The 25,856-nt window shown below is 42.7% G+C and overlaps 6 protein-coding genes across 6 annotated transcripts in view; 5 read left to right on the forward strand and 1 right to left on the reverse strand.

The window, feature by feature from the left end:
- Positions 1–25,856, reverse strand: part of LOC309336893 (L-amino-acid oxidase-like) — a 268,023-nt gene that overhangs the window by 177,124 nt on the left and 65,043 nt on the right. The gene's annotated exons all lie outside the window — the stretch shown is intronic.
- LOC309337135 (olfactory receptor 2D3-like) overlaps positions 1–25,856 on the forward strand; it is a 91,769-nt gene that overhangs the window by 29,778 nt on the left and 36,135 nt on the right. The window lies entirely within an intron of this gene.
- Positions 2,655–3,512, forward strand: LOC309335184 (olfactory receptor 2AK2-like; the record flags this gene model as incomplete). The annotated part of the gene is made up of 1 exon (XM_081850059.1): positions 2,655–3,512. One exon carries the CDS (start codon positions 2,655–2,657, stop codon positions 3,387–3,389), a length of 735 nt encoding a protein of 244 aa, XP_081706185.1. The 3' UTR covers positions 3,390–3,512.
- Positions 8,246–9,155, forward strand: LOC309337160 (olfactory receptor 2AK2-like). Its single transcript, XM_081853885.1, has one exon. It carries the CDS (start codon positions 8,286–8,288, stop codon positions 9,150–9,152), a length of 867 nt encoding a protein of 288 aa, XP_081710011.1. The 5' UTR covers positions 8,246–8,285; the 3' UTR covers positions 9,153–9,155.
- LOC309337199 (olfactory receptor 2AK2-like) lies at positions 18,518–19,273 on the forward strand. Its single transcript, XM_081853936.1, has one exon. The coding sequence runs from the start codon at positions 18,526–18,528 to the stop codon at positions 19,258–19,260; it is 735 nt and encodes a 244-aa protein (XP_081710062.1). The 5' UTR covers positions 18,518–18,525; the 3' UTR covers positions 19,261–19,273.
- LOC309337233 (olfactory receptor 2AK2-like) lies at positions 24,776–25,502 on the forward strand (the record flags this gene model as incomplete). The annotated part of the gene is made up of 1 exon (XM_081853987.1): positions 24,776–25,502. The coding sequence occupies one exon, from the start codon at positions 24,776–24,778 to the stop codon at positions 25,400–25,402; it is 627 nt and encodes a 208-aa protein (XP_081710113.1). The 3' UTR covers positions 25,403–25,502.

Here is a 25,856-nt window from a genome sequence, read left to right on the forward strand (position 1 = left end):
TCATTTTAAGAAACTAATTTTTCTCCCTTCTGGATGTTGTAAACAGAAGCGGTCGGCACAGGTATGTAATTCTTAACTTTTGTAGAAGTCATAGTTACTTTGGATTGCATCCAGTTCCATAGCCCCATGGAATTTAATGGACCTAAGTTAGTCCTGGCCATTAATTTCAATGGGGCTACTCTGGATGCAATCTTTTGAAGTGTGATGGTCCATCATGTTAATTCGTGATAACACTCGCTTATTTTTACTCAGAAACCTTGCAAGCATATGTTTAATGCAAGAATATAATCAAACAAGAAAATGCATTTATTTATTTATTTATTTATTTATTTATTTATTTAGTGTATTTTAGTTAATTTCTATTCTGCCTTACCCTCCAGGAATGGCCAAGGGATTAAAAAGAGAGCGAGATAAATACATATTAGGGATGGGTTTATTTCATTTCATTTCATTTCATTTGTATTAAAATGAATTTACACTTCCAAAACCACTATGCCAACTGAAACACTGCTGTCCTTCATCTTTTTCCCAACCAATGTGTAAGGACAATTGCTTGCAAAAATGTGTATTATTAGGAGAAACTAGCACTAAATGGCACCTGAATTTCCTGAGTATTTTTTAAATTATTATTAATTGCAAGTAGCTGTGGGAATGTCGAGAACTGAATTTAAGACTGGAAAAATGAGAAAACATAACTGCTTACCATATCAGTAAAAAGCAATCTGGATTGGATTGGACCATATCGGTGACAGCTCCACACACCTATTTTCAGAATTTTGCATCAGATAAAATGTAAAAATTATAGATTTAGAATGTGTAAGAATCTGTGTTTTCTAGGAAGTTTGGAAATGTACATTTTAATGTCAGGGTAATAAAATCCATTTGAATGTTTTGCTAATGTTTTCAAAGAGTTCAGTCATGAAGACATATAGACTAGCAGAATAAGATTCCGGCATCTTTGCCTTACATAGAATCATAGAATCATAGAATCATAGAGTTGGAAGAGACCACAAGGGCCATCGAATCCAACCCCCTGCCAAGCAGGAAACACCATCAGAGCACTCCTGACATGTGGTTGTCAAGCCTCTGCTTAAAGACCTCCAAAGAAGGAGACTCCACCACACTCCTTGGCAGCAAATTCCACTGTCGAACAGCTCTTACTGTCAGGAAGTTAAAGAATATTAATTTAATATCCATTAAATTAAGCAACATTTATTATCATTGCATTCTTCCTGTACATGTGCTATCTTTAATTCTGGCTCACTATTCTGAGGTGACAGAGTTAGGCTACAATCCTAACCCCACTTCCCTGGGAGTAAGCCTTATTGAATTCAATAGGACTTACTTCTGACATGGTCAGCTCTTTGAGCACTGTAAGGCTCTGTGAATGGTGAAGATTATTGTCTTCTTCAAATACTGAAAGGCTCTGATAGTTGTCCCTATTTTGCAGTCATACACATGATTGCATCAAGATGGTGATTTGTCTTTAGTTTCTTGCAGTGTTTTGCTGCAATGAGGTGCCTTTTGTTTTGTTTCCAACGTCATGCACATTCATAACGTAGACAGGATGAAAAGATAGATCCAAACTGAAGGAGATGATTGTTGAGACAAGTAATAAATTCTCCAGTTTAGAAATTCACCTGGTTGAACCAGAAAGCAGGTAGTGTGTAAATATGGAGCAGACCGGATAAATAATAAAAGAGTAGAAACAGAAATATTTGCATTCCTAAGGATTTGCTTGCAGTCAGCAAATGTGTTATTCGACTGAATTACCTACCCATTTGTTATTAGCAGTAATATTTATATAACGTTTGACATCAAAATATGCTTCTAAGCGATTTACATGTATGAAAATAGGATTGGAGCACTTTCAAGACACCTGCTTATTGAGCATTTATCCAACTTTGAGGGCCAATTAAATGAGATTGCATTATATTAGACTGTCCCATGCATTTCCCCACCTTCTGTTGCCCAGAGGGGGGCAGCAGCGGGGGGGACAGGAGTAGGTTTGTTGCACAAAAGAACCCAATCCACATTAACTGAGAAACCCGAGTTTGCTGCTATGCCATTGAATCCCACAAGCAAAGTAGTGAGAATCTGGATGCACCCAGAGAGACCTCTAACATATTGGGCAGTATATGGACTTTAATGCATTCAGTAGAATGCTCTTCCCTCCAGCTGTCCCATTGAACCCTCAAAATCTCAGCTGGAGGGTTGGGAACCCCTAAACATTTTGGGGGGACTCATGGGGGGGAGTAGAGAAGAGGAGGTCTTGTTGCATCAGCAGAACTAAGTGTGCAGAGCATTGGACACAATCCATTATGTTAAAAACTGCTCTCTTTTTTGTTGTTTATGTTATGTGGACAGTGGATTCAACCTTACAATTTGGCACATCACTTCTCACAAATCTTCTCCTTGAGTCTACAGGTGAAATTTGGGCAAATGCAGGAGGGATGGTAGAGGGGAATTCAACGTCATGGACCGTGTTCCTTCTGGTTGGACTTCAGCATCAAAGGTCACCTATGGTTTTCCTTGGTGTGATCCTCTTCATGTTCATAGTAGCTCTGGTGGGGAACAGCCTCCTTCTTTTTCTGATCAAGACAGACTCTGGTCTGCAGACCCCAATGTATTTTTTCCTCAGCCAACTAGCCTTCATGGACCTCTGCCAAGTTCTCACCATTGTTCCCAAAATGGCAGTGAATTTTTTAACCCAGAGCTACAGCATTTCACTCTACGGTTGTTTTGTGCAGATCTCTGTCATACTGCTCTTGGGTGGGGCAGAATGCCTCATCCTGGCGACCATGTCATATGACAGATATGTGGCTATCTGCAGGCCGTTACAATATCCAGTTCTCATGAGGAGCAAAATCTGCAACATCATGTCAGTTGCTGCCTGGTTTTGGTCTTCTGTGCAGGCCTTGACCTGTTCCCTTTATGTACTGCCACTTCCCTACTGCAAGTCCAATGTGATCAAGCATTACATGTGTGATTATCCAGCCCTTGTTCAGTTGTCCTGCTCTGACAATTCTGCCTTCAATAAAGTCACATATTTTGGGGATTTCCTAGTTTTTCTCATCCCCATCTCAGTCATCCTGGCTTCCTACATAGCCATCCTACTTCAGGTTCTCAGAGCACGTTCCTCTGGAAGAAGCCACAAGGCCTTGGGGACCTGCTTGTCCCATTTGTGTGTGGTGGGGATCTTCTACGTTACGGCCATTTTGACGTACATGACACCTGCCGCTTCCTATTCAGCACAAAGGGCCATGATAAACGCTGTGTTTTTTACCATTGCTCCTGCCATGATGAACCCTTTTATATACAGCCTGAGGAACCGGGACGTCTTAGCTGCACTGAGAAAGCTCTTTGCAAGATGCACAATGTGTCAATGATTTCAGCAGGAAACAGAATGGCTGGTACTCTCCCTTTGGAATTTATCCAGGGGCTGAAATTTAGCTGGAGGGAACTTAAGTGAGAGATACCAAATTTGTCAAAGGATGCTTCAGATGAGCGTATTATTGTGGGATTCTTGCTACTCACGAGTGAACAGAGTCTTGAAACCATAGTCTGCTTCAATTAAATTGTTTTTAGTTGTTGTCATTGTTCATGTTGTTTTAATGTAAAACCACTTGGAAATATGTTGTGGGGCATCATTCGTAAATGGAACCAACTAAGTAAATGAATAACACAGGTTTTCAACAGTGCCCATTTGGTGTTCTTGGCATTGAAATGTGTGGCTGTATTCCCCAACCCTCCCCATTTAATTCAGATTTATTTTCTCTGGGGAAAATCATATGTATGTCTGTAGGTGGGGGTGTGTGAATGCGTGCATAATGTTTCGAACAAACCCTTAATAACCTGATTTCATGACTGCTGAAACTTTTATTGGAATTATGCATAATTGGAAATTTTTGGAATGCCCTAAAACATTTTATAAATTCTAAGGGTCATTTCCCCTCTCTAATCTATAACCTACAGTTCCAGTTACAGATAGGTAGCCGTGTTGGTCTGCCATAGTCAAAACAAAAAAATTCCTTCCAGAAGGGTCTGGTAACTTCTGTTTCAGTGTATCTGAAGAAGTGTGCATGCACACGAATGCTCATTCGAAGAACTAACTTAGTTGGTCTTTAAGGTGCTACTGGAAGGAATTTTTTTGTTATAACCTACAGTGAAAGAGCTGGGTATGTTCTGGGCTGCCAGCTCCACCACCTCTCCTGAGAGACTCTTCCACTGACCAACAGCTGTTACTGTAAGAATGTTTTATGAGTGTTTAGTCAGAATCTCCTTTTCTGCAACTGGAAGTCATTGTCTCGAGTCCCACCCTCAAGAGCAGGAGAAAACAAGCATGCTCCCTCTTCCATGTGACAGCCCTTTACATATTTGAAGATGGCTATCATATTGCCTCTCAGTCTCCCCTTTTCCAGGCTAAACATACGCAGCTCCTTCAAGCATTCCTCGTAAGGAATGCTTTCCAGACCCTTAATCATCTTGGTTGCTCTCCTGTAAACACGTTCCAGCTTGTCAACATCCTTCTTAAATTGTGTTGCCCAGAATTGGACACAGTATTCCAGGTGTGGACTGACCAAGGTAAAATAGAGTGCTTCTATTACTTCCCTTGATCTGGACACTAGACTTCTGTTGATGCAGCCGAGAATAGCATTAGCTTTTTTTGCTGTTGCATCACACTGTTGATGCTTGTTAAGCCTGTGGTCCACCAAGAACTGTAGACCCTTTTCACATGTACTGCTTGTAAGCCAGGTGTCCCCCATCCTTTATTTGTGCATTTGGTTCTTCCTGCTTAAGTCCAGAACTCTCCATTTGTCCCCTATTGTCCCTAAAATGAAAAACACCAACACTAACCCAGGGACCAAGGAAAGCAGACAGCGAGAGATGCAGGCAGAAGAAAAAGGCTGGAATGGAACTGGATTGGCTCTGCAGCTTCTGCCTGTGTTTGTCTCTGGAAGCAGCAGTGCTGATTGACTCCAGCAGTGGCCCCTGCAGATCCATTCCAGCCTTTTCCTCCTGCCTCTGTCAGTTTTTGTCTCCCAGCTTTGTCTCCATCCACATTCTGCTGGCCACCATTTGTCTCTTTACCCTTTCCGTGTCCCTGTTTGTTTGTCTTGACATTCCCTGTCCCTTCTTCCTTTGCTGAAATAATTTTTAGAAAATCCCTGGGGGTACACCCAAATGAAATATGCTGTGCATGCCTACACAGGTGGGGAGTGTGTGTGTGTGTGTGTGTGTGTGAAGTCTCCTTAGTCTGCCCCCTACCATAAAACCACAAGGAGAGTCCTTCTGGATCAGCCCAAAGGCCCTTTTAGCTGAGCATTCTGTTCTCACAATGCCCACCACCACATGTCTGTGAGGAGCCCTTAAGCAGAAACTGAGCACAGAACAGATGAATCTTCTGCTGCTTTGTTGTCCAGTAGATGTATAGGAACATTCATCATCTTCACTATCCTCAATATTATCATAAATGTCTGAATGTGAGGTGTGAAGGCTGCTCCCGGCAAGGCCCATTCCAACTGGCTTAGGGTGCAGGGCCCACACTCACCCAGACCTACTAAGAGGCTCCTCATGAGGTCAGAGGAACATCACCCGGTTATTGTTTTATTGATTTATTGATTTAATATGTGGTACATCTCTTTGAGCTTTTAATTTAAAATATAAAGAGGAATTGAAATTAAAAATGCATATATACTGTCCAAGAATGCATCTTCAGCATCTTCAGACGGTGAGTGGTAGGAAGTTTTCACTTTTGAACTGCAACGAAGTTTGGTAACAATTAAAATAATGGTTTGGGAGCCAGATTCCCTCAGGGTGGAGCTGGCGGAGCATTTCTCCATGGAGAGTAGAAATGCTGGATTGGAGATGTGCCAGGTGAGAAATCCTGGTTCTGGTCTGAATGTTTCAGAATCAAAAGGCAGATATATATTTCCTGCTTCTAGAAACAGGGAGTCAGTGGAGCTAAGCAAATATTTCGCTGTAAATGTACGTTGGGAAATTTTCAGAGATATGCTTTATCAGGAAGGATGAATTGGTTTGTTTAGGTTTTGGAATTTTAAAAATCAAGCATGTCAAAAGGAAGCAAAGGCTCATGTAATTCTGCAGCCCTGAATATAGGTCATGGCATTCCTGAATGTGAAATTCCTTATTAATAAAGAAGGTATTTCTCTTTTTCTCAAAGAATGGGAAATCATTTTTGCGGTAGAGGATGAATTGCCACCCTTTTGAAATTGGGGGTGGGGTGGGGGTAAAACAGTAGTTATTATTGTAAAAAATTAATTAACACAACAGAGGCATCACAGTTTTTCAACCGAGCCTTGGGAATTAATTTTCATTTTAAGAAACTAAACTTTTCTCCCTTCCTGCTGTTGTAAACAGAAGCGGTTGGCACAGGTATGTAATTCTGAACATTTGTAGAAGTCATAGTTATTCTGTATTTCATCCTGCTCTGTAGCCCCATGGAAATCAATGGACCTCAGTTAGTCCTGGCCATTCATTTCATCAGATCTACTCTGAGTAGAACTAAAATGGGATGCAATCTCTTGCCACATGATGGTCCTTCATGCTGATTCATGATAACACCAATTTAATTGTACTTAAGAACCTTGCCAGCTTATGGTAAATAAAAAAATATATTCAAACAGGAAAATGTATATATTTATTTAGTTACAGATAGGTAGCCGTGTTGGTCTGCCATAGTCAAAACAAAAAAAAAAATTCCTTCCAGTAGCACCTGTGTATCTGAAGAAGTGTGCATGCACACGAAAGCTCATACCAAGAACTAACTTAGTTGGTCTTTAAGGTGCTACTGGAAGGAATTTTTTTAATATTTATTTAGCTTATGTATATTCCTTTTAGTTATTTTCTATCCTGCCATACCCTCCAGGAAAAGTCAAGGGATGAGAAACACGTATTTTTATAAACCAGATTTCATTTGAAAGTGAGACAGCACTACACATACTATTTATTCCCACATTCTCCCTATGTGGCACTTCAAAATGTACATGAGATAAACCATTCTCCTAGAAACAATTTACTACACTACTCATGGTTTTGCAGCTGTAAAGCAACTGAACTACAACAGCCTGGCATTGGTATTCTTTAGCTGTATCATAGAGACCAGGCTTAACACCTGCCATCCATGTCCTTTCATTTCAAACAGGAATATTTACGAACAGAGTATTCCATTCTCATGCTTAGGCTGAGTTTAGTTAGGATGGGGAGTTTTTTTGTCTCTATAAGAACACGATAAAGCTTTGATAAATGACCCGTTATTGTGCATTCATTATTTAAATATTGAATTTGCCCTTTCCTTTATACCCATAACAGCCTGCTGGATAGGTTAGAGTAAGGCAGGGGCCGCCTACATGATGCCATCCAGATGTTGGAGCTATAGAACCCATCATCCCTGAGAACGGGCCACAATTTAAAAACCTGCTCCAGATAAGCTGAGAAAGGGCTAGTGCTATGGATCTGGAGGGACAGGAACATGGTCCTTCCGGTGGTTGCATGTTAGAGATTTCCCTCCGATAGCGGTGAATCTGGATCCCAAGTGACCCATTTCCACTGAAAAAGAACTGCAATGGGCTTCAGCAAAACAACGATGCAAAAGTCCTTAGCAATAGTCCCAGCAATAGTCCCTTGAATCCCACAAGCAAAATACAATGGTAAAATTCATGTCAAATTGCTGTTTTAGGGGTTGCTTTTCATCGTCTGGAATAGATTAATCCGTTTTCCTTTACTTTCCATCAGAAAGCACGCCTTGGTTAAAGTCTCCTTTGGTTTAAGACCGGACTTCCAGAACAGATTAAGGTTGTAAACCAAGATACAAATGCAGTGAGAATCTGGATGCACCCAGGGAGATTTCTACCAAATTGGGCAGTATCCAACATTGAAGCTCTGCCTGCAAAATGGACTTCCATGCATTCTGTAGAACTTCCTCTTCCCTCCAGCTGCTCCATTGAACCCTCAAAACCTCAACTGTAGGGTTGGGAACCCCCCAAACATATTTTGGGGACTCTTGGAGGGGAGAAGAGGAGAAGAGGTCTTGTTGCACAGGCAGAACTAAGTGTGAGGAGCATCAGACACAATCCATTATATTAAAAACTGCTCTCTTTTTGTTGTTTATGTTATGTGTACAGTGGATTCAAGACTACAATTTGGCACACCACTTCTCACAAGTCCTCTTCTTAAGCTTTCAGGCAAGTGAAGGAGGAATGGGAGAAGGGAATATGTCATGGACCGTGTTCCTTCTGGTTGGACTTCAGCATCAAAGGTCACCTATGGTTTTCCTTGGTGTGATCCTCTTCATGTTCATAGTAGCTCTGATAGGGAACAGCCTCCTTCTTTTTCTGATCAAGACAGACTCTGGTCTGCAGACCCCAATGTATTTTTTCCTCAGCCAACTAGCCTTCATGGACCTCTGCCAAGTTCTCTCCATTGTTCCCAAAATGACGGTTGATTTTGTAACCCACAGCTACAGCATTTCACTCTACGGTTGTTTTGTGCAGATTTCTGTCACAATGCTCATGGCAGGAGCAGAGTGCTTCATCCTGGCGACCATGTCATATGATAGGTATGTGGCTATCTGCAGACCACTGCAATATCCGGTTCTCATGAGGAGGAAAATTTGCATCATCATGTCAGTAGCTGCTTGGTTTGGGTCTTCTGTGCAGGCCTTCACTAGTTCCCTTTATGTACTCCCACTTCCCTACTGCAAGTCCAATGTGATCAGACACTACATGTGCGATTACCCAGCCCTTGTTCAGCTGTCCTGTTCTGACAACTTGGCATATAATATAACAGCATACTTTGGTAATTCCATGTTCCTTGTCATCCCCATCTCAGTCATCCTGGCTTCCTACATAGCCATCCTACTTCAAGTCTTCAGAGCACGATCCTCTGGAAGAAGCCACAAGGCCTTGGGGACCTGCTTGTCCCATCTTTGTGTGGTGGGGATCTTCTTCGTTACAGCCATTTTGACGTACATGACACCTGCCGCTTCCTATTCAGCACAAAGGGCCATGATAAACACTTTGTTTTTTACCATTGTGCCTGCCATGATGAACCCTTTCATATACAGCCTGAGGAACCGGGACGTCTTAGCAGCACTAAGAAAGCTCTTTGCAAGATGCACAATGTGTCAATGATTTCAGCAGGATACAAAATGGCAGGTACCATCCCTTTGAAATTTATTCCAGGGGCTGAAATTTATGTAAGGGTGCTTCAGATGGGCGTATTATTGTGGGGTGGGTGCTCACGTGACAACAGAATCTGGAAACAGAGTCTGCTTTACTAAAATTGTTCTTATTTGTTGTCATTGTTCACATTGTTTTCTGTAAAACCACTTGGAAATATGTTATGGGGCATCATTCGTAAATGGAATCAATTAAGTAAATGAATAACACAGGTTTTCAACACTGCCCATTTGGTGTTCTTTTCATTGAAATGTGTGGCTGTATTCCCCAACCCTCCCCATTTAATTCAGATTTATTTTCTCTGGGGAAAGTCATATGTATGGAGGTGGGGGTGGTACGCATGCGTAATGTTTCGAACAACTACTTTGCAATACCTGAATGTCCTATTTGCATCATTACCGCTATATGATTTGTGATGGTAGCAAAAAATGAATCCCAACATTCATACTGTATATATACGTATACATTTACATATACATGTACATATACATATATATATGCAATAACCTTCAGTGAAGGAGCTGGGCATATTCTGGGCTTCCAGCTCCACCAACTCTCCTGAGAGACTGTTCCACTGACCAACAGCTGTTACTGTCAGAAGGTTTTTCTGAATGTTTAGTCAGAATCTAATTTTCTGCAACTTGAAGTCATTGCCTTGAGTCCTACGCTCAAGAGCAGGAGAAAACAAACATGCTCCCTCTTCCATGTGACAGTCCTTTATATATTTGAAGATGGCTATCATATCTCCTCACAGTCTCCTCTTTTCCAGGCTAAACATACGCAGCTCCTTCAAGCATTCCTCGTAAGGAATGCTTTCCAGACCCTTAATCATCTTGGTTGCTCTCCTGTAAACACATTCCAGCTTGTCAACATCCTTCTTAAATAGTGTTTCCCACTGGACACTAGACTTGATGCAGCTGAGAATAAAGGTAAAGATAAAGGTACCCCTGCCCGTAAGGGCCAGTCGTGTCCGACTCTAGGGTTGTGCGCCCATCTCACTTAAGAGGCCGGGGGCCAGCGCTGTCCGGAGACACTTCCGGGTCAGCGTGACGAAGCTGCTCTGGCGAGCCAGCAAAGCGCAGCACACAGAAACGCCGTTTACCTTCCCGCTATAAGGCGGTACCTATTTATCTACTTGCACTTAGAGGTGCTTTCGAATTGCTATGTGGGCAGGAGCAGGGACCGAAAGACGGGCGCTCACCCCGCCGCGGGGATTCAAAATAATAATGTAGCTGAGAATAGCATTATCCTTCTTTTGCTGTTGCAAAAAGACCTGTAGATTCTTTTCACATGTACTGCTAGTAAGCTAGGTGTCCCCCATCCTTCATTTTACTATTGTTAGCTGCTCTGAGCCCGGCTTCGGCTGGGGAGGGCGGGATATAAATAAATAAATAAATTATTATTATTATTATTATTATTATTATTATTATTATTATGCATCTGGTTCTTCCTGCTTAATCCAGAACTGTTCATTTGTCCCATATTGTCCCTAAACTGAAATACACCAACATTAACCCAGGGACCAAGGATAGCAGACAGCAAGAGATGCAGGCAGAAGAAAAAGGCCGGAATGGATCTGGATTGGCTCTGCAGCTTCTGCCTGTGTTTGTCTCTGGAAGCAGCAGTGTGCTGATTGACTCCAGCAGTGGCTCCTGCAGATCCATTCCAGCCTTTTCCTTCTGCCTCTGTCAGCTTTTGTCTCCCAGCTTCGTCTCCATCCACGTTCTGCTGGCCACCATTTGAGGAGGGAGATCTGAGGGGGACAGGAACTGTGGTCTGCAGGCAAGGAGGAGAAGCCATTCCACCCTTGGACCTCCTGAAGTGCCCTTCCTCTGGTCAGATGGGCTTGAGTCTTTTTCTCTGCAAGAAATATCTCCTATTTTGGCTTCTTGAGCACCTTTGTGGCTGTTTTGTCAGTTCTTCTTCTTGTTGTTCTTTGTCTCTTTACCCTTTCTGTGTCCCTGTTTGTTTGTCTTGACATTCCCTATCCCTTCTTCCTTTGCCAAAATAATTTTTACAAAGCCCCTGGGGGCACACCCAAATAAAATATGCTGTCCATGTCTATGCAAGTGAGGGGTGTGTGTGTGTGTGTGTTTGTGTGTGTGTGTGTGTGTGTGTGTGTGTGTGTGTGTGAAGTCTCCTTAGTCTGCCCCCTACCATAAAACCACAAGGAGAGTCCTTCTGGATCAGCCCAAAGGCCCTTTTAGCTGAGCATCCTGTTCTCACAATGCCCACCACCACATGTCTGTGAGGAGCCCATAAGCAGAACCTGAGCACAGAACAGATGAATCTTCTGCTGTTTCCTACTAAGATGCATAGGAACATTCATCATCATCACCATCCTCAATATTTGCTCTGAACTAATTTTAAGATGTATTTTAACTAATTTATCCCCTGTTTTTATGTTTTTATGTTCTTTGTATACTGTCTTAGTTTCATGTTAGCAGCCCTGAGCCCTGCTCCGGCCAGGGAGGGCAGCGCACAGATAAAATTTTATTTTTATTAATATTAAATTTGCCTAGCTGTGAGGCGTGAAGGTTGCTTCCAGCAAGGCCCTTTCCACCTGGCCTAGGGGGCGGGGCCCACACTCACCCAGACCTACTAAGAGGCTCCTCATGAGCCCTGTGGTACATCGCTGGCTATTGTTTTATTGCTTTATTGATTTAATATGTGGTAAACCCCTTTGAGGATTTTATTAAAAATATAAAGAGGTAGAGAAATTAAACATTCATCCATCCATAATTTCCAAGAATGCATCTTCAGCATCTTCAGATGGTGAGTGGTAGGAAGTTTTCACTTTGGAACTGCAATAAAGTTTGGTAACAATTAAAATAATGGTTTGGGAGCCAGATTCCCTCAGGGTGGAGCTGGTGGAGCATTTCTCCATGGAGAGTAGAAATGCTGGACTGGAAATGTGCCAGGTGAGAAATCCTGGTTCTGGTCTGAATGTTTCAGAATCAAAAGGCAGAGATATATTTCCTGCTTCTAGAAACAGGGAGTCAGTGGAGCTAAGCAAACATTTCGCTGTAAATGTACGTTGGGAAATTTTCAGAGATATGCACACTGCTTTATCAGGGAGCACGCATTGGTTTGCTTAGGTTTTGGAATTTTAAAAATCAAGCATGTCAAAAGGAAGCAAAGGCACATGTAATTCTGCAGCCCTGAATATAGCTCAGGGCATTCCTCCCCTCTACTTTTGAATATAAAAGGATTGTGAACATTTCTCATTAATTAATAAGGCATTTCTCTTATTCTTAAAGAATGGAAGGGAAATCATTTTGTGGTGGAGGATGAATTGCCACCCCTTTGAAACTGGGGAGCTATAACAGCAGCAATTATTGTAAAAAATTAATTAACACAACAGAGGCATCACAGTTTTTCATCCGGGCCTTGGGAACTAATTTTCATTTTAAGAAACTAAACTTTGCTCCCTTCTTGCTGTTGTAAACAGAAGCAGTTGACACAGGTATGTAATTCTGAACATTTGTAGAAGTCATAGTTATTCTATATTTCATCCAACTCTGTAGCCCTGTGGAAATCAATGGACCTCAGTTAGTCATGGCCATTCAGCAGATCGACTCTGAGTAGAATTAAAATGAGATGCAATCTTTTGCCACATGATGGTCCATTATGCTGATCCATGATAACACCAATTTTTTGTTGTCGTTTAGTCGTGTCCGACTCTTTGTGACCCCATGGACCAGAGCACACCAGGCTCTCCTATATTCCACTGCCTCCCACAGTTTGGTCAAACTCATGCTGGTAGCTTCGAGAACACTATCCAACCATCTTGTCCTCTGTCCCCTTCTCCTTGTGCCCTCCATCTTTCCCAATATCAGGGTCTTTTCCAGGGAGTCTTCTCTTCTCATGCGGAGGCCAAGGTATTGGAGCCTCAGCTTCATGATCTGTCCTTCCAGTGAGCACTCAGGGCTGATTTCCCTAAGAATGGAGAGGTTTGATCTTCTTGCAGTCCATGGGACTCTCAAGAGTCTCCTCCAGCACCATAATTCAAAAGCATCAATTCTTCGGCAATCAGCCTTCTTTATGGTCCAGCTCTCACTTCCATACATCACTACTGGGAAAACCATAGCTTTAACTATACGGACCTTTGTTGGCAAAGGTGTTGAGCTTCAGACCATATTTTGCACTCTCCTCTTTCACCCTCATTAAAAGGTTCTTTAATTCCTCCTCACTTTCTGCCATCAAGGTTGTGTCATCTGCATATCTGAGGTTGTTGATATTTCTTCTGGCAATCTTAATTCCAACTAGGGATTCGTCCAGCCCAGCCTTTCGTATGATGAATTCTGCATATAAGTTAAATAAGGAGGGAGACAATATACAGCCTTGTTGTACTCCTTTCCCGATTTTGAACCAACCAGTTGTTCCATATCCAGGTCTAACTGTAGTTTCTTGTCCCACATAGAGATTTCTCAGGAGACAGATGAGGTGATCAGGCGCTCCCATTTCTTTAAGAGCTTGACATAGTTTGCTGTGGTCGACACAGTCAAAGGCTTTTGCATAGTCAATGAAGCAGAAGTAGATGTCTTTCTGGAACTCTCTAGCTTTCTCCATAATCCAGCGCATGTTTGCAATTTGGTCTCTGGTTCCTCTGCCCCTTCAAAATCCAGCTTGCACTTCTAGGAGTTCTCAGTCCACATACTCCTCGAGCCTTCCTTGTATAATTTTAAGCATAACCTTGCTAGCGTGTGAAATGAGTGCAATTGTGTGGTAGTTGGAACATTCTTTGGCACTGCCCTTCTTTGGGATTGGCATGTAGACTGATCTTCTCCAATCCTCTGGCCACTGCTGAGTTTTCCAAACTTGCTGGCATATTAAGTGTAGCACCTTGACAGCATCATCTTTTAAATTTTTAAATAGTTCAGCTGGAATACCATCACTTCCACTGGCCTTGTTATTAGCAGTGCTTTCTAAGGACCATTGACTTCACTCTCCAGGATGTCTGGCTCAAGGTCAGCAAACCACACTACCTGGGGTGTACGAGCCATCCATACATTTCTGGAATAATTCCTCTGTGTATTCTTGCCACCTCTTCTTGATGTCTTCTGCTTCTGTTAGGTCCTTTCCACTTTTGTCCTTTATTATGGTAATCTTTGTACGAAATGTTCCTTTCATATCTCCAATTTTCTTGAACAGATCTCTGGTTCTTCCCGTTCTGTTGTTTTCCTCTATTTCTTTTAAGAAGGCCTTCTTGTCTCTCCTTGCGATTTTTTGGAAATCTGCATTCAATTTCCTGTATCTTTCTCCATCTCCCTCGCATTTTCTTGCCTTCTCTCCCCCGCTATTTGTAAGGCCTCGTTGGACAGCCACTTTGCTTTCTTGCATTTCCTTTTCATTGGGATGGTTTTCGTTGCTGCCTCCTGTATAATGTTGCGAGCCTCCATCCATAGTTCTTCAGGCACTCTGTCCACCAAATCTAGATCCTTAAACCTGTTCCTCACTTCCACTGTGTATTTATAAGGGATTTGATTTAGATTGTTATCTTACCGGCCCAGTGGTTTTTCCTACTTTCTTCAGTTTAAGCTTGAATTTTGCTATAAGAAGCTGATGAGCTGAGCCACAGTCAGCTCCAGGTCTTGTTTTTGCTGACTGTATAGAGCTTCTCCATCTTTGGCTGCAGAGAATATAATCAATCTGATTTCGATGCTGCCCATCTGGTGATGTCCATGTGTAGAGTCGTCTCTTGTGTAGTTGGAAAAGCGTGTTTGTGATGACCAGCTTGTTCTCTTGACAGAACTCTATTAGCCTTTGCCCTGCTTCGTTTTGATTTCCAAGGCCAAACTTGCCAGTTGTTCCTTTTATCTCTTGATTCCCTACTTTAGCATTCCAATCCCCTATAATGAGAAGAAAATCCTTCTTTGGTGTCATTTCTAGAAGGTGTTGTAAGTCTTCATAGAATTGGTCAGTTTCAGTTTCTTCAGCACCAGTAGTTGGTGCATAAACTTGGATTACTGTGATGTTAAAAGGTCTGCCTTGGATTCATATTGAGATCATTCTCTCATTTTTGAGATTGTATCCCACTACAGCTTTCGCCACTCTTTCGTTGACTATGAGGGCCACTCCATTTCTTTTACGGGATTCTTGCCCACAGTAGTAGATATGATGGTCATCCGAACTGAATTCGCCCATTCCCGTCCATTTTAGTTCACTAATGCCCAGGATGTCAATATTTATTCTTGCCATCTCATTTTTGACCACATCCAACTTACCAAGGTTCATGGTTCTTACATTCCAGGTTCCTATGCAATATTTTTCTTTACAGCATTGGACTTTCCTTTCGCTTCCAGGCATATCCGCAACTGAGCGTCCTTTCGGCTTTGGCCCAGCTGCTTCATCAGCTCTAAATCTACTTTTACTTGTCCTCTGCTCTTCCTCAGTAGCAAGTTGGACGCCTTCCGACCTGAGGGGCTCATCTTCCAGCGTCATAACTTTTATATGCCTGTTGTCTTTGTCCATGGAGTTTTCTTGGCAGGGATACTGGAGTGGCTTGCCGGTTCCTCCTCCAGGTGGATCACGTTTGGTCAAAACTCTCCACTATGACCTGTCCACCTTGGGTGCCCTGCTCGGCATAGTTCATAGCTTCTCTGAGTTATTCAAGCCCCTTCGCCACGGCAAGGCAGTGATCCATGAAGGGGAACACCAAACACCAATTTACTTGTACTTAAAAAACTTGAAAGCGTATAGTAAATAGAAAAATATATTCAAACAGGAAAATGTATGTATTTATGTAGCGTATGAATATTTATTTTAGATCATTGCATCCTGCCATACCCTCCAGGAAAGATCAAGGGATTCAAAGAAGAGAAACAGATATTTTTATAAACCAGATTTCATTTGAAAGTGAGACTTAGTACTACACATACTATTTATTCCCACATTCTCCCTATGTGGCACTTCAAAATGTACATGAGAGAAACCATTCTGCTGGAAACGATTTACTACACTACTCATGGTTTTGCAGCTGTAAAGCAACTGAGGTACAACAGCCTGGCATTGGTATTCTTTAGCTGTATCATAGACACCAGGCTTAACACCTGCCATCCATGTCCTTTCATTTCAAACAGGAATATTTACGAACAGACTATTCCATTCTCATGCTTAGGCTGAGTTTGGGTAGGACGGGTAGTTTTGTGTCTCTCTAAAGCATGATAAAGCTTTGAAATATGACCTATTATTGTGCATTCATTTATTGCATATTGAGTTTGTCCTTTCCTTTAACAGCCTGCTGGATAAGACAGGGGCCGCCAACATGACGCCATCCAGATGTTGGAGCTATAGAACCCATCATCCCTGAGAACGGGCCAGAATCTCTAAACCTGCTCCAGATAAGCTGAGAAAGGGGTAGAGCTATGGATCTGGAGGGACAGGAACATGGTTCTTCCGGTTGTTGCATGTTTGAGATTTCCCTTCTATAGCGGTGAATCTGGATCCCAAGTGACCATTTCCACTGAAAAAGAACTGCAATGGGCTTCACCAAAAGAACGAAGAAAAAGTCCCAGCAATTAGCGATATGAAAGGAGAAGTTGGGGCTGGATCAACCTCAAACACCCTATTCCCCTTTCCCTTCTAAAACACAAGGTTGGCTGGGTTTTCAGGAATTATCCTACCATTTCCCAAGCCTTTCTGCACCTTTTGTGGTGGGGAGAGGGGGACAGGCGTAGCACAAAAGCACCCAAGCCACATTAACTGAGCAAACCTAAGCTGCTGTTATGCCATTGAATCCCACAAGCAAAATACAGTAGTAAAATTCATGTCAAAATGCTGTTTTAGGGGTTGCTTTTCATCGTCTGGAGCAGATTTCCATTACTTTCTATTGGGAAGCACACCTTGGTTTAAGTCCGCTTTGGTTTAAGAACAGACTTCCAGAACAGATTAAGGTTGTAAACCAAGGTACCACTGTAGTGAGAATCTGGATGCACCCAGAGAGACTTCTAACATATTGGGCAGTGTCCAACATTGAAGCTCTGCCTGCAAAATGGACTTCCATGCATTCAGTAGAACTTCCTCTTCCCTCCAGCTGCCCCATTGAATCCTCAAAATCTCAACTGGAGGGTTGGGAACCCCCAAACATATTTTGGGGACTCTTAGAGGAGAGGAGAGAAATCTTGTTGCACAGGCAGAACTAAGTGTGAGGAGCATTAGACACAATCCATTGTATTAAAAACTGCTCTCTTTTTGTTGTTTATGTAATGTGTACAGTGGTTTCAACCGTATAATTTGGCACACCACTTCTCACAAGTCTTCTGCTTAAGTCTTCAGGCAAGTGAAGGAGGAATGGGAGAAAGGAACATGTCATGGACTGTGTTCCTTCTGGTTGGACTTCAGCATCAAAGGTCACCTATGGTTTTCCTTGGTGTGATCTTCTTCATGTTCATAGTAGCTCTGATAGGGAACAGCCTCCTTCGTTTTCTGATCAAGTCAGACTCTGGTCTGCAGACCCCAATGTATTTTTTCCTCAGCCAGCTAGCCTTCATGGACCTCTGCCAAGTTCTCACCATTGTCCCCAAAATGATGGTGGATTTTGAACTTCCTCTTCAAACCCTCAAAATATCAACTGGAGGGTTAAAGGTAAAGGTAAAGGGACCCCAGGCTATTAAGTCCAGTCGCAGATGACTCTGGGGTTGCGGCGCTCATATCGCTTTATTGACTGAGGGAGCTGGCGTACACCTTCCAGGTCATGTGGCCAGCATGACTAAGTCACTTCTGGTGAACCAGAGCAGCACAGAGAAACGCTGTTTTCCTTCCCGCTGGAGCGGTAACTATTTATTTACTTGCACTTTGACTTGCTTTCAAACTGCTAGGTTGGCAGGAGCAGGGACCGAGCAACGGGAGCTCACTCCGTCACAGGGATTTGAACCACCGACCTTTTGATCGGCAAGTCCTAGGCTCTGTGGCTTAACCCACAGCGACACCCGCGTCCCTAACTGGAGGGTTGGGAACACCCAAAGATATTTGGGAGATTCTTGGAGGGGAGAAGTTTTATTAAAAACTGCTCTCTTTTTGTTGTTTATGTTATGTGTACAGTGGATTCAACCCTACAATTTGGCACACCACTTCTCACAAGTCCTCTCCTTGAATCTTCAGGCAAAATTGGGCAAGTGAAGGAGGGATGGGAGAGGGAAATACGTCATGGACCATGTTCCTTCTTGTTGGACTTCAGCATCAAAGGTCACCTATGGTTTTCCTTGGTGTGATCCTCTTCATGTTCATAGTAGCTCTGGTGGGGAACAGCCTCCTTCTTTTTCTGATCAAGACAGACTCTGGTCTGCAGACCCCAATGTATTTTTTCCTCAGCCAACTAGCCTTCATGGACCTCTGCCAAGTTCTCTCCATTGTTCCCAAAATGACGGTGGATTTTGTAACCCAGAGCTACAGCATTTCACTCTACGGTTGTTTTGTGCAGATTTTTGTCACAATGCTCATGGGAGGGGCAGAGTGCTTCATCCTGGCAACCATGTCATATGACAGGTATGTGGCTATCTGCAGGCCGCTGCAATATCCAGTTCTCATGAGGAGTAAAATTTGCAGCATCATGTCAGTTGCTGCCTGGTTTGGGTCTTCTGTTCAGGCGTTGGCCTGTTCCCTTTATGTACTGCCCCTTCCCTACTGCAAGTCCAATGTGATCAGACACTACATGTGCGATTACCCAGCCCTTGTTCAGTTGTCCTGCTCTGATAACTTGGCATATGATATAACAGGATACGTTGGTAATTTCATGATCTTTTTCATCCCCATCTCAATCATCCTGGCTTCCTACATAGCCATCCTACTTCAGGTTCTCAGAGCACGTTCCTCTGGAAGAAGCCACAAGGCCTTGGGGACCTGCTTGTCCCATCTGTGTGTGGTGGGGATCTTCTTCGTTACAGCCATTTTGACGTACATGACACCTGCCGCTTCCTATTCAGCACAAAGGGCCATGATAAACACTTTGTTTTTTACCATTGCCCCTGCCATGATGAACCCTTTCATATACAGCCTGAGAAACCGGGACGTCTTAGCAGCACTGAGAAAGCTCTTTGCAAGATGCACAATGTGTCCATGATTTCAGCAGGAAACAGAATGGCAGGTACTCTCCCTTTGGAATTTATCCAGGGGCTGAAATTTAGCTGGAAGGAATGTAAGTGAGAGATACAAAATTTGTCAAAGGATGCTTCAGATGGGCGTATTATTGTGGGATTCTTGCTACTCACGTGTTAACAGAGTCTTGAAACCAGAGTCTGCTTTAATTAAATTGTTTTTAGTTGTTGTCATTGTTCATGTTGTTTTACTGTAAAACCACTTGGAAATATTTTATGGGGCATCATTCGTAAATCAAATCAACTACTAAGTAAATGAATAACACAGGTTTTCAACAGTGCCCATTTGGTGTTTTTGGCATTGAAATGTGTGGCTGTATTCCCCAACTCTCCCCATTTAATTCAGATTTATTTTCTCTGGGGAAAATCATATGTATGTGTGTGTGGTGGGGGGGTGTTAATGTGTGCGTAATATTTCAACTACCCCTTTGCAATACCTGAATGTCCAATCTGCATCATTGCCACTATATGATTTGTGACGGTAGCAATAAATGTATATCAACATTCATACTGTAGCTTTCTTACAGATTACAATAACCTAATTTCATGACTGCTGTAACTTTTATTGGAATAATGTATTATAGGAAATTTTTGGAATGCCTTAAAACATTGTATAAATTCTAAGGATCTTTCTCCTGTCTAATATATAACCTTGAGTGCAGGGGCTGGGCATATTCTGGGCTGCCAGCTCCACCACCTCTCCTGAGAGACTGTTCCACTGACCAACAGCTGTTACTGTCAGAACGTTTTTCTGAATATTTAGTCAAGTCATTGCCTTGAGTCACAGCCTTAATCATCTTGTTTGCTCTCCTGTAAACATGTTCCATCTTGTCAACATCCATAGTAAATTGTGTTGCCCACAATTGGACACAGTATTCCAGGTGTGGACTGACCAAGGTAGAATAGAGTGGTTCTATTACTTCCCTTGATCTGGACACTAGACTTCTGTTGATGCAGCCGAGAATAGCATTAGCCTTTTTTGTTGTTGTTGCATCACACTGTTGACATTTGTTAAGCCTGTGGTCCACCAAGACCTGTAGACCCTTTTCACATGCACTGCTTGTAAGCCAGGTGTCCCCCATCCTTTATTTGTGCATCTGGTTCTTCCTGCTTAAGTCCAGAACCGTACATTTGTCCCATATTGTCCCTAAAATGAAATACACCAACACTACCACAGGGACCAAGGAAAGCAGACAGCGAGAGATGCAGGCAGAAGAAAAAGGCTGGAATGGAACTGGATTGGCTCTGCAGCTTCTGCCTGTGTTTGTCTCTGGAAGCAGCAGTGTGCTGATTGACTCCAGCAGTGGCTCCTGCAGATCCATTCCAGCCTTTTCCTCCTGCCTCTGTCAGTTTTTGTCTCCCAGCTTCGTCTACATCCACATTCTGCTGGCCACCATTTGAGGAGAGAGATCTGAGGGGGGCAGGAACTGGTTTTTTGTGGTCTGCGGGCAAGTAGGAGAAGCTATTCCACCCTTGGACCTCCTGAAGTGCCCTTCCTCTGGTCAGATGGGCTTGAGTCTTTTTCTCTGCAAGAAATATCTCCTATTTTGGCTTCTTGAGCACATTTGTGGCTGTTTTGTCTGTTGTTGTTGTTTTTGTCTTTTTACCCTTTCCATGGCCTTGTTGGTTTGTCTTGACATTCCCTATCCCTTCTTCCTTTGCTGAAATAATTTTTACAAAATCCCTGGGGGCACACCCAAATGAAATATGCTGTGCATGCCTATGCAAGTGAGGGGTGTTTGTATGTGTGTGTGTGTGTGTGAAGTCTCCCTAATCCGCCCCCTACCATAAAACCACAAGGAGAGTCCTTCTGGATCAGCCCAAAGACCCTTTTAGCTGAGCATCCTGTTCTCACAATGCCCACCACCACATGTCTGTGAGGAACCCATAAGCAGAACCTGAGCACAGAACAGATGAATCTTCTGCTGCTTTGTTGTCCAGTAGATGCGTAGGAACAGTCATTATCTTCAGTATCCTCAATATTATCATATATGTCTGAATGTGAGGCGTGAAGGCTGCTCCCGGCAAGGCCCTTTCCAACTGGCTTAGGGTGCGGGGCCCACACTCACCCAGACCTACGAAGAGGCTCCTCATGAGGTCAGAAGAACATCGCCGGTTTTGCTTTATTGCTTTATTACTTTACCATATTTTTTGCTCTATAACACACACCAGACCATAACACGCGTGTAGTTTTCAGAGGAGGAAAACAAGAAAAGAAATATTCTAAACGAAATAGTGGATATATGATTTTTGTGGTTCATGCTGTGGCCACAGACATGTGATCTGACAGTGAGTTTGGAGTAGCCCAATGCAAAAATCCTGAGGATCCGTGTGGATCCATGCTTTGTAAACACGGAGGAGGGAAGGAAGGGGAACCATGGATCCTCTGCTCACGACTGCAGCAGATCCCCCCGCCACCCGCAGGCATTCGCTCCATAACACGCACCGACATTTCCCCTTACTTTCTAGGAGGAAAAAAGTGAGTGTTATGGTGCAGAAAATATGATAATATGTGGAACACCCCTTTCAGTTTTTAATTAAAATATAAAGAGGTATAGAAATCAAAAATACATCCATCCATCCATCCATCCATCAATCCATCCATCCATCCAACCATACTGTCCAAGAAAGCATCTTCAGCATCTTCAGACGGTGGTAGGAAGTTTTCACATTTGAACTGCAACAAAGTTTGGTAACAATTAAAATAATGGTTTGGGAGCCAGATTCCCTCAGGGTGGAGCTGGCGGAGCATTTCTCCATGGAGAGTAGAAATGCTGGATTGGAGATGTGCCAGGTGAGAAATCCTGGTTCTGGTCTGAATGTTTCAGAATCAAAAGGCAGATATATATTTCCTGCTTCTAGAAACAGGGAGTCAGTGGAGCTAAGCAAACATTTTGCTGTAAATGTACGTTGGGAAATTTTCAGAGATATACACGTTGCTTTGTCAGGGAGCATGAATTGGTTTGTTTAGGTTTTGGAATTTTAAAAAACATGCATGTAAAAAGGAAGCAAAGGCACATGTAATTCTGCAGCCCTGAATATAGGGCATAGCATTCCTAACTCCTATTTTTGATTATAAAAAGATTCTGAATGTTTCTCATTAATTAAGAAGGCATCTCTCTTTTTCTTAAAGAATGGAAGGGAAATCATTTTTGCGGTAGAGGATGAATTGCCACCCCTTTGAAACTGGGGAGCTATAACAATCGTAATTATTGTAAAAACTTAATTAACACAACAGAGGCATCACAGTTTTTCAACGGAGCCTTGGGAATTATTTTTCATTTTAAGAAACTAGACTCCCTCCCCCCCTTCTTTCTGTTGTAAACAGAAGCGGTTGACACAGGTACGTAATTCTGAACATTTTTAGAAATCATAGTTATTCTGTATTGCATCCAATTCTGTAGCCCCTTGGAAATCAACGGACCTCAGTTAGTCCTGGCCATTAATTTCAACAGATCTACTCTGAGTAGAACTAAAATGGGATGCAATCTTTTGCCACATGATGGTCCTTCATGCTGATTCATGATAACACCAAGTTATTTGTACTTAAAAACCTTGCCAGCGTATGGTAAATAAAAATATAATTTGGAACCGGAAAATGTATGTATTTATGTAGCGTATGAATATTCCTTTTAGATAATTTCTGTCCTGCCATACACTCCAGGAAAGGTCAAGGGATTAAAAAATGAGAAACAGATATTTTTATAAACCAGATTTCATTTGAAAGTGAGACTTGGCACTACACATACTATTTATTCCCACATGCTGCCTATGTACTTCAAAATGTACGTTAGATAAACCATTCTGCTGGAAACGATTTACTACACTACTCATGGTTTTGTAGCTCTAAAGCAACTGAGCTACAACACTAGTATTCCTTACATATATCATAGACACCTTCCATCCATGTCCTTTATTTAAACAGGAGTATTTACAAACAGAGTATTCCATTCTCATGCTTAGGCTGAGTTTGGGCAGGATGCAGAGTTTTGTGTATCTCTAAAGCATGATAAAGCTTTGAAATATGACCCATTATTGTGCATTCATTTATTAAATATTGAGTTTGCCCTTTCCTTTATACCCATAACAGCTTGCTGGATAGGTTAGAGTAAGGCAGGGGCCGCCAATCTGACGCCATCCAGATGTTGAAGCTATAGAACCCATCATCCCTGAGAATGGGCCAGAATCTCTAAACCTGCTCCAGATAAGCTGAGAAAGGGGTAGAGCTATGGATCTGGAGGGACAGGAACATGGTCCTTCCGGTGGTTGCATGTTAGAGGTGGCCTTGAGAGATTTCCCTCCTATAGTGGGGAATCTGGATCCCAGGTGACCCATTTCCACTGAAAAAGATCTGCAATGGGCGTCACCGAAACAACAATGGAAAAGTCCCAGCAATTAGCGATATGAAAGGAGAAGTTGGGGCTGGACAACCTCAAACACCCTATTCCCCTTTCCCTTCTAAAACACAAGGTTGGCTGGGTTTTCAGGAATTATCCTATCATTTCACAAGTCTTTCTGTGCCTTTTGTGGTGGGGGGAGGGGGACAGGGGTAGCACAAAAGCACCCAAGCCACATCAACTGAGCAAACCTAAGCTTGTGCCATTGAATCCCACAAGCAAAATACAATAGTAAAATTCATGTCAAAATGCTGTTTTAGAGGTTGCTTCTCATCATCTGGAATGGATTAATCCGTTTTCCATTACTTTCTATGGGAAAGCACGCCTTGGTTTAAGTCCGCTTTGGTTTAAGAACAGACTTCCAGAACAGATTAAGGTTGTAAACCAAGGTACCACTGTAGTGAGAATCTGGATGCACCCAGAGAGACTTCTAACATATTGGGCAGTGTCCAACATTGAAGCTCTGCCTGCAAAATGGACTTCCATGCATTCAGTAGAACTTCCTCTTCCCTCCAGCTGCCCCATTGAATCCTCAAAATCTCAGCTGGAGAGTTGGGAACCCCCAAACATATTTTGGGGACTCTTGGAGGAGAGAAGAGAAGTCTTGTTGCACAGGCAGAACTAAGCGTGCAGAGCAATAGACACAATCCATTCTATTAAAAACTGCTCTCTTTTGGTTGTTTACGTTATGTGTACAGTGGATTCAACCCTACAATTTGGCACACGACTTCTCATGGCACAAGTCTTCTGCTTAAGTCTTCAGGCAAGTGAAGGAGGAATGGGAGAAGGGAATATGTCATGGACTGTGTTCCTTCTGGTTGGACTTCAGCATCAAAGGTCACCTATCGTTTTCCTTGGTGTGATCCTCTTCATGTTCATAGTAGCTCTGATAGGGAACAGCCTCCTTCTTTTTCTGATGAAGACAGACTCTGGTCTGCAGACCCCAATGTATTTTTTCCTCAGCCAACTAGCCTTCATGGACCTCTGCCAAGTTCTCACCATTGTTCCCAAAATGACGGTGGATTTTGTAACCCAGAGCTACAGCATTTCACTCTATGGTTGTGTCGTGCAGATTTCTGTCACAATGCTCATGGGAGGGGCAGAGTGCTTCATTCTGGTGACCATGTCATTTGACAGGTATGTGGCTATTTGCAGGCCGTTACAATATCCGGTCCTCATGAGTAGCAAAAACTGCAGCATCATGTCAGTTGCTGCCTGGTTTGGGTCTTCTGTGCAGGCTTTGATCTGTTCCCTTTATGTACTGCCCCTTCCCTACTGCAAGTCCAATGTGATCAGACACTACATGTGTGATTACCCAGCCCTAGTTCAGTTGTCCTGCTCTGACAATTTTGCATTTGATATAACAGCCTACTTTTGTAGTTTCGTGATCTTTTTCATCCCCATCTCAGTCATCCTGGCTTCCTACATAGCCATCCTACTTCAAGTCTTCAGAGCTCGATCCTCTGGAAGAAGCCACAAGGCCTTGGGGACCTGCTTGTCCCATCTGTGTGTGGTGGGGATCTTCTATGTTACGGCCATTTTGACGTACATGACACCTGCCGCTTCCTATTCAGCACAAAGGGCCATGATAAACGCTGTGTTTTGTACCATTGTGCCTGCCATGATGAATCCTTTCATATACAGCCTGAGGAACCGGGATGTCTTGGCAGCCCTGAGAAAGCTCTTTGCAAGATGCACAATGTGTCAATGATTTCAGCAGGATACAAAATGGCAGATACTCTCTCTCTTTGGAATTTATGCAAGGGCTGAAATTTAGCTGGAAGGAACTTAAGGTGAGAGATGTAAATTTTGTCTAATGGCGCTTCAGATTATTGTGGTTTTCATGCTACTCAAGTGTGAACAGAGTCTGCAAACCAAAACCTATTTGCAACACCTTAATGTCCTGTTTGCTTTATTAATCCCCCATCTGGAAGCACCCTAACTTTCATTATTGCTGTATGATTGGTGACCACAGCAAAAAATGTACCCCAATATTCATACTGTAGCGTTGTCTCTGAATGAATGTTACTTCCTTTGGTTTAATAATATATACTACAGCTTCAAGCAAGACAGGGTGTCCCTGCTGGGGCTGAGCTCCTAAATGGAGATGATAATAACATAATGTACAGGGATAACGTGTAATCTGAAGTGTTTTGAATGCCCTA

This window comes from Podarcis erhardii (genome assembly GCF_964252035.2).
Source record: "Podarcis erhardii genome assembly, chromosome: 2".
Lineage (NCBI taxonomy): Eukaryota > Metazoa > Chordata > Lepidosauria > Squamata > Lacertidae > Podarcis > Podarcis erhardii.

Bases quoted from the DNA above. Each gene is read 5' to 3' on its own strand.
- LOC309337160 (XM_081853885.1), top strand. From the start codon at position 8,286: ATGGTTTTCCTTGGTGTGATCCTCTTCATGTTCATAGTAGCTCTGATA.
- LOC309337199 (XM_081853936.1), top strand. From the start codon at position 18,526: ATGGACCTCTGCCAAGTTCTCTCCATTGTTCCCAAAATGACGGTGGAT.